This window comes from Aureococcus anophagefferens (genome assembly GCF_000186865.1).
Source record: "Aureococcus anophagefferens unplaced genomic scaffold AURANscaffold_13, whole genome shotgun sequence".
NCBI lineage: Eukaryota > Pelagophyceae > Pelagomonadales > Pelagomonadaceae > Aureococcus > Aureococcus anophagefferens.
In genome coordinates this window covers 1251027-1266926 of record NW_008705573.1, presented here as the reverse complement: position 1 = coordinate 1266926, position 15900 = coordinate 1251027, and the positions used below count along the sequence as shown (strand labels likewise).

General features: G+C 72.3%; 3 protein-coding genes across 3 annotated transcripts; 1 reads left to right on the top strand and 2 right to left on the bottom strand.

Annotated features, from left to right (window-relative positions):
* Nucleotides 1–991: 991 nt before the first annotated feature.
* On the bottom strand, nucleotides 992–2191 carry AURANDRAFT_28269 (hypothetical protein; the record flags this gene model as incomplete). Its single annotated transcript, XM_009040017.1, has 3 exons — nucleotides 992–1372; nucleotides 1573–2056; nucleotides 2124–2191. 3 exons carry the CDS (start codon nucleotides 2189–2191, stop codon nucleotides 992–994), a joined length of 933 nt encoding a protein of 310 aa, XP_009038265.1.
* Nucleotides 2192–5759: 3568 nt separating this feature from the next.
* Nucleotides 5760–6526, bottom strand: AURANDRAFT_60167 (hypothetical protein; the record flags this gene model as incomplete). Its single annotated transcript, XM_009040016.1, has 1 exon — nucleotides 5760–6526. One exon carries the CDS (start codon nucleotides 6412–6414, stop codon nucleotides 5809–5811), a length of 606 nt encoding a protein of 201 aa, XP_009038264.1.
* Nucleotides 6527–14958: 8432 nt separating this feature from the next.
* Nucleotides 14959–15444, top strand: AURANDRAFT_28398 (hypothetical protein; the record flags this gene model as incomplete). The annotated part of the gene is made up of 1 exon (XM_009040027.1): nucleotides 14959–15444. A coding segment is annotated over one exon (486 nt), but the record flags the coding sequence as incomplete, so codon positions are not given.
* Nucleotides 15445–15900: the final 456 nt, after the last annotated feature.

Below are 15900 nucleotides of genomic sequence, written 5' to 3'. Positions count from 1 at the left end.
GCCGGACTCGCCCTTCTTCTCGTGGCCGTGGCCGTGGTCGTGGCCCGGCGCCTCCTCCTTCTTGTGGCCGTGGCCGTGGTCGTGGCCCGACGCCTCCTTGTGGTCGTCGTGGCCGTGGCCGCCGCAGCAGCCGCCGTCGTGCTCCTTCTTCTCGTGCTCGGCGCCGTGGCCGTGGCCGTGGCCGTGGCCGTGGCCGTGGCCGCCCTCGGCCTTGGGCTCGCTGTGGTCGTGGTCCATCGTGCACGTCGAGTGGTCGTGGCCGCCGTGGTCGTGGCTCGCGTGGTCGTGGGACCCGTGGCCGTGGTCCGCGGTGCAGACCTTGCCGTCGCCGTGGTCGTGGCCGTGCGCGTGGTCCTCCGTGCAGTGCTCGTCCGTGCAGACCTTCTCCGCGTCCATCTTCTTCTTCGCCGCCTGCGAGTCCTCGAGGGACGTCATGGGCTGCTGCTCCGGGACCGCGGCGCCCTAGGAAGTGCACCTTGTCCGTAAAGTCTGTGGCGACCCCGGGCGGGAAGTGCACACGCTTTTGAGACACTTTTCGAAAATCGGGGCGTCGCGCGCGGAAATTTTTGACGCACCATGGATTTGAGCATGTCGGCCGCGCTGCCGCTGAACATGAGCGGGTTGTTCTGCGCCATGGTGAACGGCGTGCTGCGCGCGGTCGAGTTTGCGATGTCGAGCACCAGACTTGGCTCGCCGTTCGAGCGGCCGGGGGTCGTCGCGCCGCGGCCGGCAGCGTAGGCAGCGTCGAGCTCGACGTGCGGCGTCGATCGAGTCGTCTCCGACTCGTCTCTCGAGTCGCCCCCACGAGGCGGCGACCCCGCCACGCGACGCGGGCCCAGGCAGACACAGCTCGATTCCGGTGGGGTTAAGACAAGCGGGGCGCGCGGCCGCGCTTTCGCGGCCGCGGCGCGGCGCCCGGCCGACAGCCGCGGCCGGGCGCGCGCGGGGGCGGGGCCGCGCCGGCGCAGCGCGCCGGCGGCGACCGCGGTGTCTAGGCGGCCATGGGGATCTCCTTGCCGTGCTCCTTGAAGGCCTGGATCATCGTCGAGCCGAGCTGCGCGGGCGACCGGGAGATGAAGACGCCCGCGTCCTCGAAGGCCGCGAACTTGGCCGCGGCCGTGCCCTTGCCCCCGGAGACGATGGCGCCCGCGTGGCCCATGCGGCGGCCCGGCGGCGCCGTCGTGCCCGCGATGAAGCCCACGACGGGCTTGTCCGGGTCGCCGTGCGCCTTGAGCCACTCGGCGGCCTCCTCCTCCGCGGAGCCGCCGATCTCGCCGATCATGATGATGCCCTCGGTCTCCGGGTCGTTGGTGAAGCGCTCGAGGCAGTCGATGAAGTTCGTGCCGTTGAACGGGTCGCCGCCGATGCCGACCTGGGCAGCAAAAGGGTGATTCAACGTCGCTTCAACGTGAGTGTTCCGCGCGCGCGCGCCCCGGAAAAAGCATCCACGCTTCGAGACCGTTCCGAGAGATGATCGCTCGTCCAAAAATCAGCCAAAACGGGTGGAAAACGGCCGAGATATGAGCCTTTGAAGTTGGGAATTTCGCTCTCTTGTCCTGCCCTGATGCCGACGCACGTCGACTGGCCGAGGCCCGTGACCGTCGTCTGGTGCACGGCCTCGTAGGTGAGCGTGCCACTCCGGGAGACGACGCCGATCTTGCCCTTTTTGTGGATGTAGCCGGGCATGATGCCGATCTTGCACTCGCCGGGCTTGATGATGCCCGGGCAGTTCGGGCCGATCAACCGCGTCGCGCTCTGGCGCGTGAGGTGGTACTTGACCTCGACCATGTCCTGCTGGGGCACGCCCTCGGTGATGGCGACGACGAGCGGGATCTCCGCCTCGATGGCGTCCATGATCGCGGCCTTGCAGAACGGCGGCGGCACGTAGATCATCGACGCGTCCGGGTTGACCGCCTTCTTCGCGTCCATCACCGTGTCGAAGACGGGCAGGCCCAGGTGCTCCTGGCCGCCCTTCTTCGGCGTCACGCCGCCGACGACGTTCGTGCCGTAGGCCAGCGCCTGCTCGCTGTGGAACGTGCCCTGCTTGCCCGTGAACCTGCGAGCGGCGGGACGCGGTCGCGCGGGCGGTCTTTTAATGTCCCGCGGACGCGGCCGGCGCGGACCCCTGGCAGATGACCTTGGTCTCCTTGTTGATCCAGACCTTGGCCGACGCCGAGAAGCTCCGCGCCATGGGTCGCATCTTCGCCTGGGTGCGAGGAGCGGTTCGGCGACGCGGCGGCGACGCGGCGCGTCGCGCGCCCCGGCAGTTTCGCGTCCGGGCGCGCGCGCGGGTGCGAGCGATGCCGCGGATTGGACGCGGCGGCGCACGGTGGTGTGCATGGCTCTGAGATCTGGCTGCCGCGGGGCCGGCTGCTTGGATGCTCGAGCTGGTTCGCTCGCGAACAGAAACAGCGAGTTGCCGCGGCAAACCACACCTCTAGCGCCGGCCAAAGATGCCGGTCGCTGGCCAGTGGCAGCCCGTCGCGCATGGTAGCAGGCCTGCGTTCAACGACCATGGCGGCCACCGGCGACGCGCATCTCCTCGACGCGCGCACGAAACTCACGTTCTGGTGCGTCTTCGCCGTCTACGCGTTGACGGCCGCGCCGTCCGTCGCCGGCGGCGACAGCGGCGAGCTCCTCGCCGAGGCCTGCGGCCTGGGCACGGCGCACCCGCCGGGCTACCCGCTCTTCACCATGGTCATGCACCCGGTCCTGCGGCTGCCGCGCGTCTTCTTCGCGCCGACGCCCGCGGCCTGGGCGAACCTCTTCACCGCGGCCGTCGCGGCGGCCGCCGCGGCCGTCGTCGGCGCGTGCGTCGACGAGGCGCGCTGGTCCGCCAAGGGCGCCGACGCGTCGAAACTGCCGGGCCTCGTCGGCGCGGGCCTCTTCGCCTTCAGCCCCGTCACGTGGCAGTACGCCGGCACGGCCGAGGTCTTCGCGCTGAACAATTTATTCGCCGCGCTCTTGGTCCACCGCGCGCTGCGCTACGCGCGCCTCCGCCAGCCCGCGGACCTGACGCTCGGCGCCTTCCTCGTCGGCGTCGCGTTGACGAACCAGCACACGGCCGTGCTCTTCGCCGTGCCCCTCGTGGGGTGGCTGCTGTCCATCTGCGGCCGCGAGCTCGGCGCCGGCGACTGGTTCAGGCTCGTCGCGGCGGGCCTCGCGGGCCTGAGCCCCTACGCCTACCTGCCCCTCGGCGCGGACAGCCGCGGCTCCTGGGGCGACGTGCGGAGCCTCGCCGGCTTCGCGCGGCACTTTTTGCGGAAGGACTACGGCACGCTGCAATTGTACAGCGGCCGCGGCGGCGGCGGCGAGTCGCTCGGCGACCGCCTCGCGGCCTACGCCCACAGCGTGCACGCGCTCCAGGGGCCGGCGACGGCCGCGCTGCCGCTCCTGGCCGCCGCGGGCGCGGTCGCGCTCGCGCTCGCCGAGGGCCGCGCCGCGGCCGCGGCGCCGGACGACGAGGGCGCGCCCCGGGGCAAGCAGGCGTCCAAGTACCGGCGCCGCGCGCGCGTCCAGGCCTACAACGAGGAGAAGAAGGGCGTCCCGCCCGAGCGGCGCCGCGCGGCGGCCGCGCGGGACCGCGCGCCGGACGACGGGCCCGCGGGCAGCGCGCCGCGCGACGTCGCCGCGGCGCTCGCGGGCACGCTCGGCTTCTACCTCGTCGTCTTCCACGCCCTGTCGAACCTGCCCCTGAGCGACCCGCTCCTCTACGGCATCCACGCGCGGTTCTGGATGCAGCCGCACGTTTTGGTCTGCTGCTTCGCGGGCCTCGGCGTCGACGGCGTCGCCCGGGCCGCCGGGGCCGCGGGCGGCGACCTCGCGAAGGTCGCCGTCGCGGGGCCCCTCGCGTTGCTCCTGCTCCTCGGCCAGCTCCGCGCGGGGCTCGAGCCGCCCGGCGCGGCGCCCGGCGCGCCGGGCGGCCTCTACGGCAAATCTATGGGCCTCCAGGCCGCGGCCCCGGCGTGGTACTTCCACGACTACGCGCGCGCGCTCCTCGCGCCGCTGCCGGAGCGCGCGCTCCTCCTCGTGAACTACGACCAGCAGTGGACGTCCGTCCGCTACCAGCAGCGGTGCGAGGGCTTCCGCGACGACGTCACGGTCATCAACCTGAGCATGATGACCTACGGCTGGTGGGCGACGAAGCGCAAACTCTACCCGGACCTCGGCTGGCCGGGGACGCACTACACGAAGGAGCGCACCGTCGCGTGGGCCGAGGGCGCGTTCACGATCGGCGAATTCTTCGACGCCAACTTTTGGAACCGCAGCGGCATCTTCCTCGGCGGCAAGCTGAGCTACGCCGACGCGGACTACAAGGAGCGCTACGAATTCCTGCCCATGGGCCTCCTGTCGCAGCTCTCGCGCGTCGACCGGCCGCCGGCGATCCGCGACTACGTCGCGGACTCGCGGGAATTCTGGAACGCGACGCTCGCGGAGCTGAAACGCGTCTGCCTCGACCCGGCGCACTGCTCCACGGAGACCTGGGAGTGGACCATCCAGCGCGAGGCCTTCGACCACGTCGCGGAGCGCGCCGCGTACGTCCTGGAGTCGGCGATGAAGGAGGAGCCCCACGACCCGGCGCTGCTCCTCGAGGCGGCCGTCTGGTTCGAGCACTGCGCCGCCTACGACGCGAACATGTCGACGCCGTCGACGAAGAACCTGGGCCTCGCGCACGTGCACCTCGTCCGGTCGACGAAGGCGCCGGGGCCCCTGCCGTTCGTGCCCGACCCCGTCGGCGCCGCGGGCATCCTCCACGCCGCGGGCGGCGAGCCCTTCGCGGCCCTCCACCCGGGCGCGGCGACGCCGGAGTGGAAGGCCTGGGCCTCCGCGCGGTTCCAGGCCATGTGGGGCGAGTTCCTCGCCCGGCCCGACGCGACGAACGACGCCCAGTACGACACGATCAAGGACCTCTACACCAAGGTCGTCACCGCGGGCGGCGGCAAGCGGTAGGCGCTAACCGCGTGACGGCGCCGGCGGCGGCAAGCGGTAGGCGCTAACCGCGTGACCGCGCCGGCGGCCTTCGAGACGGCCGAGGGCGGCCGCCGCGACGTCCGCCCGCGCCGCTCCCCGGCCGCGCGACGCAACCGGACGCGTTTTACGAGCACGCGAGCCACGAGCACGCGCGCGGAGCGACGAAAAGATGCCCGCTACTCCGAGTCGGGGTACGTGGGCACGAGGAGCGGATGCCACTGGTGCATCCACGAGCAGAGCCTGCCGCGGGGATCGGACGGTCGGCGCCGCGCGCGCGCGAAGGGAAAAGAGACGCGCGATGACGCACCAGAGCAGCCAGGCGCAGAAGCCCATGAGCGGGTAGAGGACGAGCGCGATCTGCGCGTTGTCCTTCTTGCAGACGCCGAGGCAGCGCGCGAAGAGCGTCATAATGGAAAAGGCGAGGACGATGGAGATGTAGATCGTCGTGCCGTGGACCACGGGCTGGGGGACGCCCATGGTGCGCGGCGGGCCGCGGGCGGCGCGCGCGACGACGCGCGACGAGCCGCGGGACGCTCGACGGCGCGACGAGCCGCTCGACGCAGCTCGGGCAGGCCTGCGGCAGCTCGCCTCAGCAGCCGGGCGCCGGGGGTCGGTCGACGTCGCGACGTCGACGGCGGCTGCGCGCGAAGAGGGGCCGGGCGCGCACGCAGCACTGGCCGCGGTGGCCGACGCCGTTCGCGCCATCCCCGGAGCACCGTCCGAGCGAGCAAGCCGGTCCGCCGCGCGCGGCCGCTGGGGCCGAGGCCGCGGGACGACGAAGCGCGCTTAAACCGAGACAAAGCGCCCTTAGAGTTCGAAATTCGGGCGCCGCGGCACCTACTGGCCCTGGAGCAGGACCGGCGGGTTCTGCTCGAGGACGCGGATGCCGTCCTTGTCGACGATCTTGATGAGGAACTTGGGCATGTGGATCAGGAAGCGCGTCTGGAGCTCGGCGATGCACTTGTTGATGATGTCGAGGCCCGCGGCCTCGTCGAGGCCCTCGGTCCACTCGCGGTCGAGGATCGAGAGCACGAAGTTGGAGCCGTAGCCGTGGCAGCCGAAGTTGACCTTGTTCGAGCTCGCCATGTAGTCGATGTAGTAGAGGGACGCGCCGACGCCCTTGTCGAACCCGCCCAGCAGGAGGTTCGTCTGGTAGGGCCCCTTGCGCAGCGCCGTCGCGAGGTCGCCCCGGATGAAGTTGTTCGTCGCCTTCGTCGACAGGCTCAGCCCGTTGTTGATCTTGTAAAGCGCGACGTTCTTCTGGACGTACTCCGTGAAGGCGACGTTGTCCGCCCCGACGCCGCTCTGGCCCAGGAGCTTGAAGTCGTCGAGCTTCATGATCTTGTCCTCGTCCTTTTTGAAGCACACGATGGACCGCGCGGCGTTCTGGTCCGCGCAGACGATGGCGTAGCCGTTCCCGAGGAGGCCGATGGTCGTCTCCATCTTCGGCGCGGCGGCGCGCGACGCTCGAGCCGCCCGACGCCCGGAACCGGAGCGAGGTCGCCGCTGCGCTCGAGGGACCGGGTGACCGCGGCGCAGTAGAGCTAGAGCTGGTAGACCGCGAGGCTGGCCTCGAACGAGGAAAAGCCCCGGCGAGACATCGAGACAGTGCGGCCGCGCGCAGCAGGCTCCTGCGCGCGCGCCGCCGTGCGCCGGCGTACGCAGTAGAGCGCAGTAGAGCTGGTCGACCGCGAGGCAGGCCTCGAACGAGGACGTCGCCGGCGTACGCCTCGTCGAGTAGGCCCTCGTCGCGCCGCGCCCGACGCGTCCCCCCCCGGCACCCCCCTTCGAAGCAAAATTAGCCGCCGCTCCCGTAGCGCGCGCAGACCGGGCACGCCCCGAGGCTCTTGATGGCCTCGCGGCGGAGCCGGTTCGACTGGACGCGCGTCATGCCCAGCTCCGCCGCGTCTTCCGCGGTGGCGTCGTGGAGGTCCTCGACGGTCTCGACGCCGAGCGCCGCGAGGCCCGGGGCGAAGGCCCCGAGGCGCCGCGCTGCGAGCCAGCGGCCGACGTCGCCGTCCGCGGGGGCCGCGGGCCGCGCGACGGCCGGGGGCCGCGCGGGCCGCGGCGCGGCCGCGGGCTCCGGCGCGACCGGGACGACGACCGGCGCGACCGGGACGACGACGGGCGCGGCCGGGGCGACGACCTCCGCGGCGGCGGCCCGCGCGGCCGCCTTGCGCTCGAGCAGCTGCCCGGCCCGGGCCGCGAGCGACTCGAGCTTCGAGACGTCCTCCGTCTTCTTGCCCATGGTGCAGAGCGTGCACACCGCCTCGCCGTGGACCCGGACGGGCACGCCGCGGTACTGCACGGCGTCGTCCGTCGCGAGCTGCACCAGTGTGCGGTAGGGCCCCGCGGTCGCGGTGCCGCCCGGCGCGGCGTGCTTGAGCCGCGCGTCCGCGGCCGTCGCCGGGTCCATGGCCGCCCCCGTCGTTTCTAAAAACCGCGCGACGCCCGCGTGGCCCGCCTCGGCCGCCGCCGCGACCTCGGGCCCGGCCATGGCGAAGACGTCCGGCGACGTCGCGACCATGGACGTCCGCGCCTGCCCGGAGGCGACGACGTGCTGGCACTGGCTCAGCGGCCGGGGCACGACGACGCCGTCGAGCGCGCCCGGCGCCGCGCCCTTGAGGTCCGTCGCGAGGTACGTCTGGTCCTCGAGGCCCACGGTGCCGATCCACGACACGTCGGCCTCGTGGACCTCCCGCGCCTCGTTGACCAGGTCGCGGAGGTCGCCGTCGCCGACGAGGGCCTCGAGCTGCGTCTTGTCGAGCGCCCGAAGCCGCGCGGGCTCGGCCGCCGGCAGCGGCATCTTCTCCTGCACCTCCCGGGCGACGGCCGCGCCGTCCATCGCCGCTCGTTTCTCATCGTCGCCGCCCGCGCGCATGCGCGCGATGGCGCCCACGACGTGCGTCAGCGTCGACAGCTGGCGGAGCATGGTCTCGTGCCGCTTTTCGCGCTCCGCGGCGTCGGCGGCGAACTTCGCCTCCAGCTTCGCTTCGAGCGCGTGCCGCGACGCCTCGACCTCGTGCGCGACCGTGGCGACGATGACCCGGTCCGCCGCCGACAGCGACGCCGCGATTTTCGCCCGCAGCGCCGGGTCGCGCGCGACGGCCGCGGCGCCGCCGGCCGCCTCGACGTCCTCCGCGAGCCGCGTCTCCTGGTCGTAGGACTCCCTGACGAGCAGCGCCGTGTCCGCCGCGCAGGCCAGGGCCAGCAGGTCGCAGGCGCGGTGGAGCTGGTCCTGCAGTTCCGCGAAGGTTTCGCCGTCGCGGCCGCTGAGGAGCATGGCGACGCAGACGCTCTGCGTCTCCAGCTTCTGCACGTGCGCGAGGCCCGCCTCCAGGGCCTCCTTGATGAGCGCGCACGGCGCGGCGGCGCCCGCGAGCTTGCCGTCTACGGCGGCCTGCTCGAGCACGCCCTCGACGGAGCGCACGACGCGCACGAAGGCCCGCGCGTCCGCCTTGAGGCTCCTGGCGTCGTGGGCCGCCTGGACGACGGACCCGATGAGAAACGCGACGGGCGCGATCCAGGGCAGCTCCTTGGCGACGCCCAGCAACGCTTCGCCCGCGGCGCCGGCGACGCTCTGGGAGACGACGCCGCCGACGACGGAGCTGGCCGCGGCCCCGGCGCCGAGCTCCGCCGCCGCGACGAGCGCGTGCGCCGTGTCCTGCCGCTTCATCTGCGCCGGCGACGCGGGGCCGACGGCGACCTTCGACGACGAGCAGGCGCCCATCGGGAACGCCGGCTAGGCTGCCGCAGCGCCCATCGAGTTAACCATCGAGGAAGCCATCGTTCTGTTCAGTCTCAAGTTGAACCTCAACTTGCAACGTTCAGCGCACGAGTTACCTCAGCCCGGCCGTCGGCCACGTATAGTCGCAGTCGTCGGACTGGGGGTACTTGGTGAACCCGGACGAGTAGTCGAAGAGGCCGAGCTTCTTGAGCTTCTTCTTGACCTCCTTGTAGAACGCGTCGTCCGCGTCCTTCGAGTCCTTGAGCACGTAGGCGTAGCCGCGCTTCATGGACGCGGCGTCGGGCCCGCAGGTGTACCAGGCGAACCACTTGCTCCCCTTGTAGGTGCCCACGAGCGGCACGGAACTCCAGCCGTCGTTGTCGTCCGCGGTCCGCTCCCACTTGCCCGGGACCTTGCGCTTCACCTGTTTTTCTGTGACGTTGAACCAGTAGTCCGTGCCGGACGTGAAGAAGTCGTGGTCGTCGTCGTCCGACGTGCCGACGTAGAGCATCTCCTGCCGGAGGATGAGGTCGTCGCTGCCCCGGAGGCCGAAGATCATCCTGCCGCAGTCGTAGGTCCCGGCGTCCGTCGTTTGAGCGAGAATGTACCAGTCGCCCGTCACCGTGCCCCACTCGCCGTTCTCGTAGCGCGTCGCGACGCCCGGGTCGCCGTTCTTGCAATGATAAAGAGAGCTCAAGTTGGTCTCCGTCGCGACCGGGTCCCTCCTGCGCGCCGTCAGGGCGAAGACGCCAGCGACGGACAGCGCGGCGGCAAAAAAGGGGATGAGGGCGCGTCGCCGGACGAGCACGGCGGGCTGCCCGGCTGCTTCATCCATGCTGACGGGCTCGAAATAGTCTGCCTTCTTCGACGTCAACATCGCCGCGTTGCAGAAGGCAAGATGAAGGCAACACGGTCTTAGTTTCAAGAGGGCTTTGGCTCGGCGTATGAGCTGGAGCTCGCGTTCAAAAAGCTAGCTTTGGCTCGGCGTATGAGCTGGTAGCTCGCGTTCAAAAAGCTAGCATGGACACGTCGATCAAGCACATCGCGAAGCTCGCCACCGACGCCCTCGAAAAGGTGGAAGCCGAACGCAGCCGACCCACGCCCGAGGAGCCCGGCCGGAAGCGGCCGCGCCGCGCCTGCACGGCGCCGGACTACAACAAGCCCAAGCCCAGCAGCGACGCGCGCGACGAAACCCCGGCGCCGCCGTCGCGGCCCCTCGTCGGGCGCCTGCTCGTCGTCCACGCCAACGGCAAGACCTACGGCACGGGCGGCGACTCCGCGCTGACGGACGACGGCGAACGCGTCAAGGCCGCGAAGCGCTCGAACCGCGAGGACTTCGACTTCACGGCCCGCGACTACTGCGCCATGCGCGACGGCGGCGTCTACAGCGGCGACCCCCGCAAGAACAAGCTCCTGCCGCTGCCGCGGCCCACCTACACGGAGTTCATCAACCGCGCGAAACGCGCGCGCTGCCTCGACCGCTTGGACTTCGTCTACTGCCCGGCCGACGCGCCGCGGCTGCCCGCGCTCGACTACAACGCCTACGAGCGCGTCGTCTACGCGGGCGTGTCCTTCCGGCGCTTCGCGCAGATCTGGCGGCCCGAGCGCCACCAGTTCTTCAAGCCCGACTTCCAGGCCCGCGTCGAGACGCTCCTCGCCGCGGCGGTCCGCGGGCGGTCGACGGGCGCGGCCCTGGGCCGCGTGCCCGACGTCGTCCTCCACGACGTCCTCGCCTTCGCGTCGTCCAAGGGCGACGCGCGCCGCGACGACTACGACGACCTCGCGACGATCAACGGCGGCGCGCGCCACCTCTTCCTGCCGGCGCCGGGCAGCTCCGGCAACCGGGAGCGCCTCTTCGACGCCTGCTTCGGGCTCTAGGGAGGGGCGTACGTAAGACGACGTCCTTCGCGAGGCGTGTCGCGCAAGGCCTCGTTGAGGACTTGATGAACCTAGGTTTTGAAATCGAGCAGCAATGGACTCCTCCGCAAACGACGGCTGCGCGGGCGCCGCCCAGCTCCCGGCGCCTAGTCCAGCCAACGAGCTTGAACCACCGCCGCAGCAGCGCAAGCGGCCGAAGCGCGAGCCGCGTCCCGAGGGCGTCGTGCTCGTCGGCGCCGACGACACGTCCGTGCTCCTCAAGGCCTTGGACGTCGTCTCCCAGCGCTTCCCGGCCCTCGCCGCCGTCGCGCAGGCGCCGCGGACCGGCGACGCCCTGCAGCGCCTGCTCCGGGCCAAGAAGCCCGACGTCCGGTGCGTCGCGGAGGTCGAGGCCCTGGCCCGGCACGGCGCGTTCGCGCGGCCTCCCGAAACCGCCGCGGCCGCCGCGCGGGCCTACGCGGCGGGCGAGGCCGCGCGGCGCTGCGCCGCGCCGACGATCGGCGGCGCCATCGGCGACGAGGACCGCGTCGCCGCCGGCGCGGCCTGCGGCGACCTCGACTGGGCCGCCGCGCGCGCGGCGCTCGCCGCCGCGCTCGCGCGCGACGGCGCCGCGGCGGACGCGGCCCTCGCCGTCGTCGACGGGTACGCCGAGCGGTGCTGCTTCGAGGCGGGCACGGTCGCCATGAAGCGCATCGCCGAGGCCTGCATGGCGCGGAACCGCGACCCGCTGTGCCCGTGGCCCTACCGGCCGACGCTGTCCAAGGACCGCGGCCGCGACCGCGACTACGAGTTCCTCGCGGGCGGCTACGCGGCCTTCCCCGGCGCCGACGCCGCGCAGGCGGCCAGCGTCCGCGCGGCGCTCGCCGTCCAAAACGTGCCGCCGGGCGTCGTCGTGAGCCCCTACGCCGTCGACGACGATTCCATCGGCGACGCGTGGCGCAAGGAGTACGTCGCCGACGGCGACGTGGACCAGGACGCGCTCGTCGTCGCGTCCGTCGTCGACGCCGTGGCCGCGGAGACCGCGCGGCGCGCGTGCGCGGCCGAGGCCGCCGCTATGAACCCGACGTTCGAGCCCCTGGCGTGCGGCCCCGGCCGCGCCGTCGACGAGGTCGCCGCGGTCGGCCTGGACTGCTACGCGCGGCGCGCCGTCGAGCTCGCCTGCGAGTTTTGCGGCGTCCCCGGCGACGCGGGCCGCCTCGCGAACGATTCCTTGATCCCCGCGCTGCGCCGGCTCGCGGCGAACTCGGAGAAGCCCGCGCCCGCGACGCTCACGGCGGCGGCCGTCGCCTGCGGCGACGCGGCGGAGGACCCGGCCCTGCGCTTCGCCTGCGCCGCCGTCGTCGGCTTCGCCCGGTGGCTCGGGAGCGACGGGCCGTTCCGCGCGCGCGCCAAGGGCACGGGAGTAGTCGTCACGCGGCCCGGCGGGCTCCGCGCGCACGAGTACGTCTGCGACTACCTCGGCGAGGTCTACCCGCCCTACCGCTGGCTCGAGAAGCTCGCGGCGGTGACGTCGTGCCGCCGCGAGGTGTTGGGCCGCGCGGCGGCGGACGCGCACCCGGCTGCGTGGAAACCGACCACTGGTTCGGGTGGTCCCGACCAAACTTCAAACCTCTCTAGCTCGGTCAAATCGAAGTCGATCTGGCTGGTTTTTGGACGAATCGACTGCTCTTCTCGAGTTCTCGAAGCACGGCCAAAGAGCTTGCGTCGAAACGGTCGCATACGCGCACGTTGAAGTCGGGTTGAAGATTCGGTTTCCACGCAGGCACCCGGCGCCCGAGGCGTTCCACAACATCGCGCTCGAGCGGCCCCAGGCGGACCCGCGGGGCTACGGGTTGTACTTCGTCGACGCCGGCGGCGACAAGGCGAACTGGGCGTCGTCGTGCTCCCACTCCTGCGACGGCAACCTGCAGTCGTCGGTCTTCGCGAAGCCCGGCGGCGCGCTGTCCGTCGCGCTGCACACGTCGCGGCCCGTGCGCGCGGGCGAGGAGCTCTGCTTCGACTACAGCGCCTGCACGTCGAGCGAGCGCGAGTGGCGCGACGCGGTCTGCCTCTGCGGGAGCCCGGCGTGCCGCGGGTCCTTCGTCGAGCTCGTCTGCGCGGACGAGCTCCAGCAGTGCCTCCGGCGGGCCCACGGGCCCCTCGACGCCTTCGCCATGCTCCTGCGGTCCTGCCTGCCGAGCGCGAAGAACGACGCGGCCGCCGCGGCCGCGCTCGCGCGCCACGGCTTCCGCGACGCGTTCTTCGAGAAGGCCGGCGACGCGCGCGCGGCCTGGCTCGACCGCTACGTCGGCGAGCTCGTCGGCTTCCTCGAGTTCGAGCGGGGCCAGCTGCCCTACGCGCTCCTGCGCATGGAGAAGGACTTCGCGAGCGCGGCGAAGAAGACGGCCGCGTCGCGGGCCCGGCTGGTCCTCGAGCAGCGCGTCCAGGCGCTCGCCTGCGCCGTGTCCGTCGCCCGGCGCGTCTGCGACCTGCGGGGCGTGGCCTACGGCGCCAACGCGCCGCCCCTCGAGGTCCTGGGGGCCGCGGGCACGGCCGACGCGCTGCTTTCGTCGCTCCGCGACCTCGCGGCCTTTGGCGCGGACTGCGCGGACGCCGAGCTGCGGGCCTGCGTCGCCGTCGACGGCGACCCGTCGACGCGCCAGGAGGCCAAGGCGGCGCTCCTCGCGATCCGGCGGCGCCTGCTCGCGTACGCGGCCCTGGAGAAGCCGGCGGCGTGCCCGCCGTGCGCGAAGAAGCCCGCCAAGAAGGCGCGGAAGCAGGCGCCGGCGGCGCGGCCGTCGGCGCGGGAGGCCGCGGCCTGCGCCGCCGACGCCATCCTCCTGACGGCGTCGACGGCGACGTTCGTCCGCGTCGCGGAGCGGCCGGCTGTCGCGGCCGCGCCCGTGGACGTGAAGAAGAAGGAGGTCGGGAACCTCCGGCACGGCGACACGGCGGCGCCCCAGTACCGCGCCTGCGACCGGCTCCGCGACGACGACGTCGTGCTGGCGCCCGCGCGGACCTACGGCCCTTTCGCGGAGGTCGAGGCGCTGCTCTGCTGGCACGACCTCGACGCGCTCGCGGAGCCGGCGCTCGGCGACGGCGGCCTCGCCTTCGACAACCTGAGGGGCTGCGGCCTCTGCCCCGACGCCGCGGCGATCCTCCGCGCGGCGGCCCGCGCGCCGCCGCCGGACGAGAAGAGGAAGCGGCCGGCGTCGCCGCCGCCGGACGCGCCGCGCTACGACGCGGCCGCGCGGCGCGAGCTGCTGTGCCGAAACCAACCACTGGTTTGGGTGGTCCTGACCAAACTTGAGAATTCTCTAGCTCGGTCAAATCGAAGTCGATTCGGCTGATTTTTGGACGGATCGATCGCTCTCGTCGAGTTCTCGAAGCCCAGCCGAAGAGCTTGTGTCAAAACATTCGAATACGCGCACATTGAAGTCGGGTTGAAGATTTGGTTTCGGCACAGGCAAGCTGGGCGAGCTGCTCCGGGACCCGATCCGCCGCGCGCGGCCCTGGCCCGCGGACCTCGCGGCCCTCTTCTTCCCGGACGGCGCCCCCCGGGAGCCCCGGCGCTTCGGGAGCCCCGCGCTCGACGGCGCGCTCGAGTCGAACTTCGCGTCCGTCGACGCGTGCGTCGCCGAGCTCCTCGGCGCCGCCGCGCCCGCCGTGTCCGCGTCGGCGTCGCCCGCGTCGCGCCGGTCCTCGAACGGCGACGGCGCCGTCGACGCGCTGGCCGAGGCGATGCCCGACCGGCCGCCGAGCCGCTGGGTCGCCTGCGACGCCTGCGAGAAGTGGCGCCTCGTGCCTTGGCACGCGGATTTCGACGACGCCGGCGACGAGCCCTTCTTCTGCGCGGACCAGGTCAAGTGGGGCGCGCCGGCGGCGGAGGCGCGCTGCGACTTCCCCGAGCCGACGTGGGGCGAGGACGACATGGTCTTCGAGTGCTCGACGCTCGACGTCGACGCGCTCGTCGCGGGCGCCAAGGTCGACGCGCGCTGCGCGAAGACGGGCGTCTGGTTCGACGCGCGCGTCGTCTCGCTGACACGGGCGGGCGACGCCGTCGACGTGGGCCTCCACTTCATGGGCTGGCACAAGAAGTTCGACGAGGTCTTCCGGCTCCCGCGCGACACGGAGAAGCTCGCGCCCCACCGCACGTTCTCCGCGGCGAACCGGGAGGCCCAGCTCAACGCCCAGGGCAGCAAGAAGGCGAAGAAGGCCAAGGCGCCGAGGAAGAAGGCCAAGGCGCCGGCCGCGGCCAAGCGGAAGCGGTGAAGGTATACGTATGTGCGGGTGTCTCTCGGGGGGTCGCGGCGCGCGGCGGCCGCGGCGTCGGCGGAGATCTCCGGAGCTCGAGATCTCGAGATCCCCGGGTCGCCCGCAGCCCTGGCGCAGGCTGCACGACGAAGACGAAGCAGATCCCGCGCGTCGTCCCGCCGCAGAAGTGGTACAGCCACGCGGTCTTCGCCGTCGCCTTCGGCGGCGTGCTGCCCTTCGGCGCGGTCTGCATCGAGCTCTTCTTCATCATGTCCGCGCTCTGGCTCCACCAGATCTACTACGTCTTCGGCTTCCTCGTCGCCGTGCTCCTCATCCTCACGGCGACGTGCGCGGAGATGGCCATCGTCCTCGCGTACTTCCAGCTCCGCAACGAGGACTACCGCTGGTGGTGGCGCTCCTTCCTCTGCTCGGGCTCCGCCGCGGCCTGCCTCTTCCTCTACTCCGTCTGGTACTTCGACGCGAAGCTCGACATCTCCGGCGGCCTGCCGAGCCTCGTCTACTTCGGCTACATGGCGCTCGCGTCGTTCACGTTCTTCCTCCTCTGCGGCGCCATCGGCTTCTTCGCCGCGCTCTGGTTTAACCTCCAGATCTACGCCGCCATCAAGGTCGACTGAGCGCGCGCGAGTAAGGGTGTTCTGGCGGGGGCGGACGCCGCCGCGCCAGTCGCGATCGGACGCGCACCGGCGGCGTCGCGGGCGCGGCCGGAGCCCCCGGCGGCGACGCCCCGTCGCGGGGATCGCCCGGCACCATCGATCGTCGCCTCGGCCATCGCCCAAGGTCATCGTCGGGACCGGCTCGTATTTGCCACTATTTTACCCCGCCAAATCGATCAGGCACGAGCTATTGACAGCCCTCAGAACTGGCGCGTCGTCGTCCGCGACGGAGAAGCCGCCGACGTCGACGACTGCGGGCGGCGGCTCCTCGGCGGGCGCGGCGGGCTCCTCGGCGGCGGGCGCCTCGGCGGCGGGCCCGCGCCGCGCGACGGCCTCGTCGAGCTTGGCGCGAGCCGCGCGGACGTTCTCCGCGGCCGCGCGGCGGATCATCTCCACCTGGGTGCGCGAGCTCCCCCC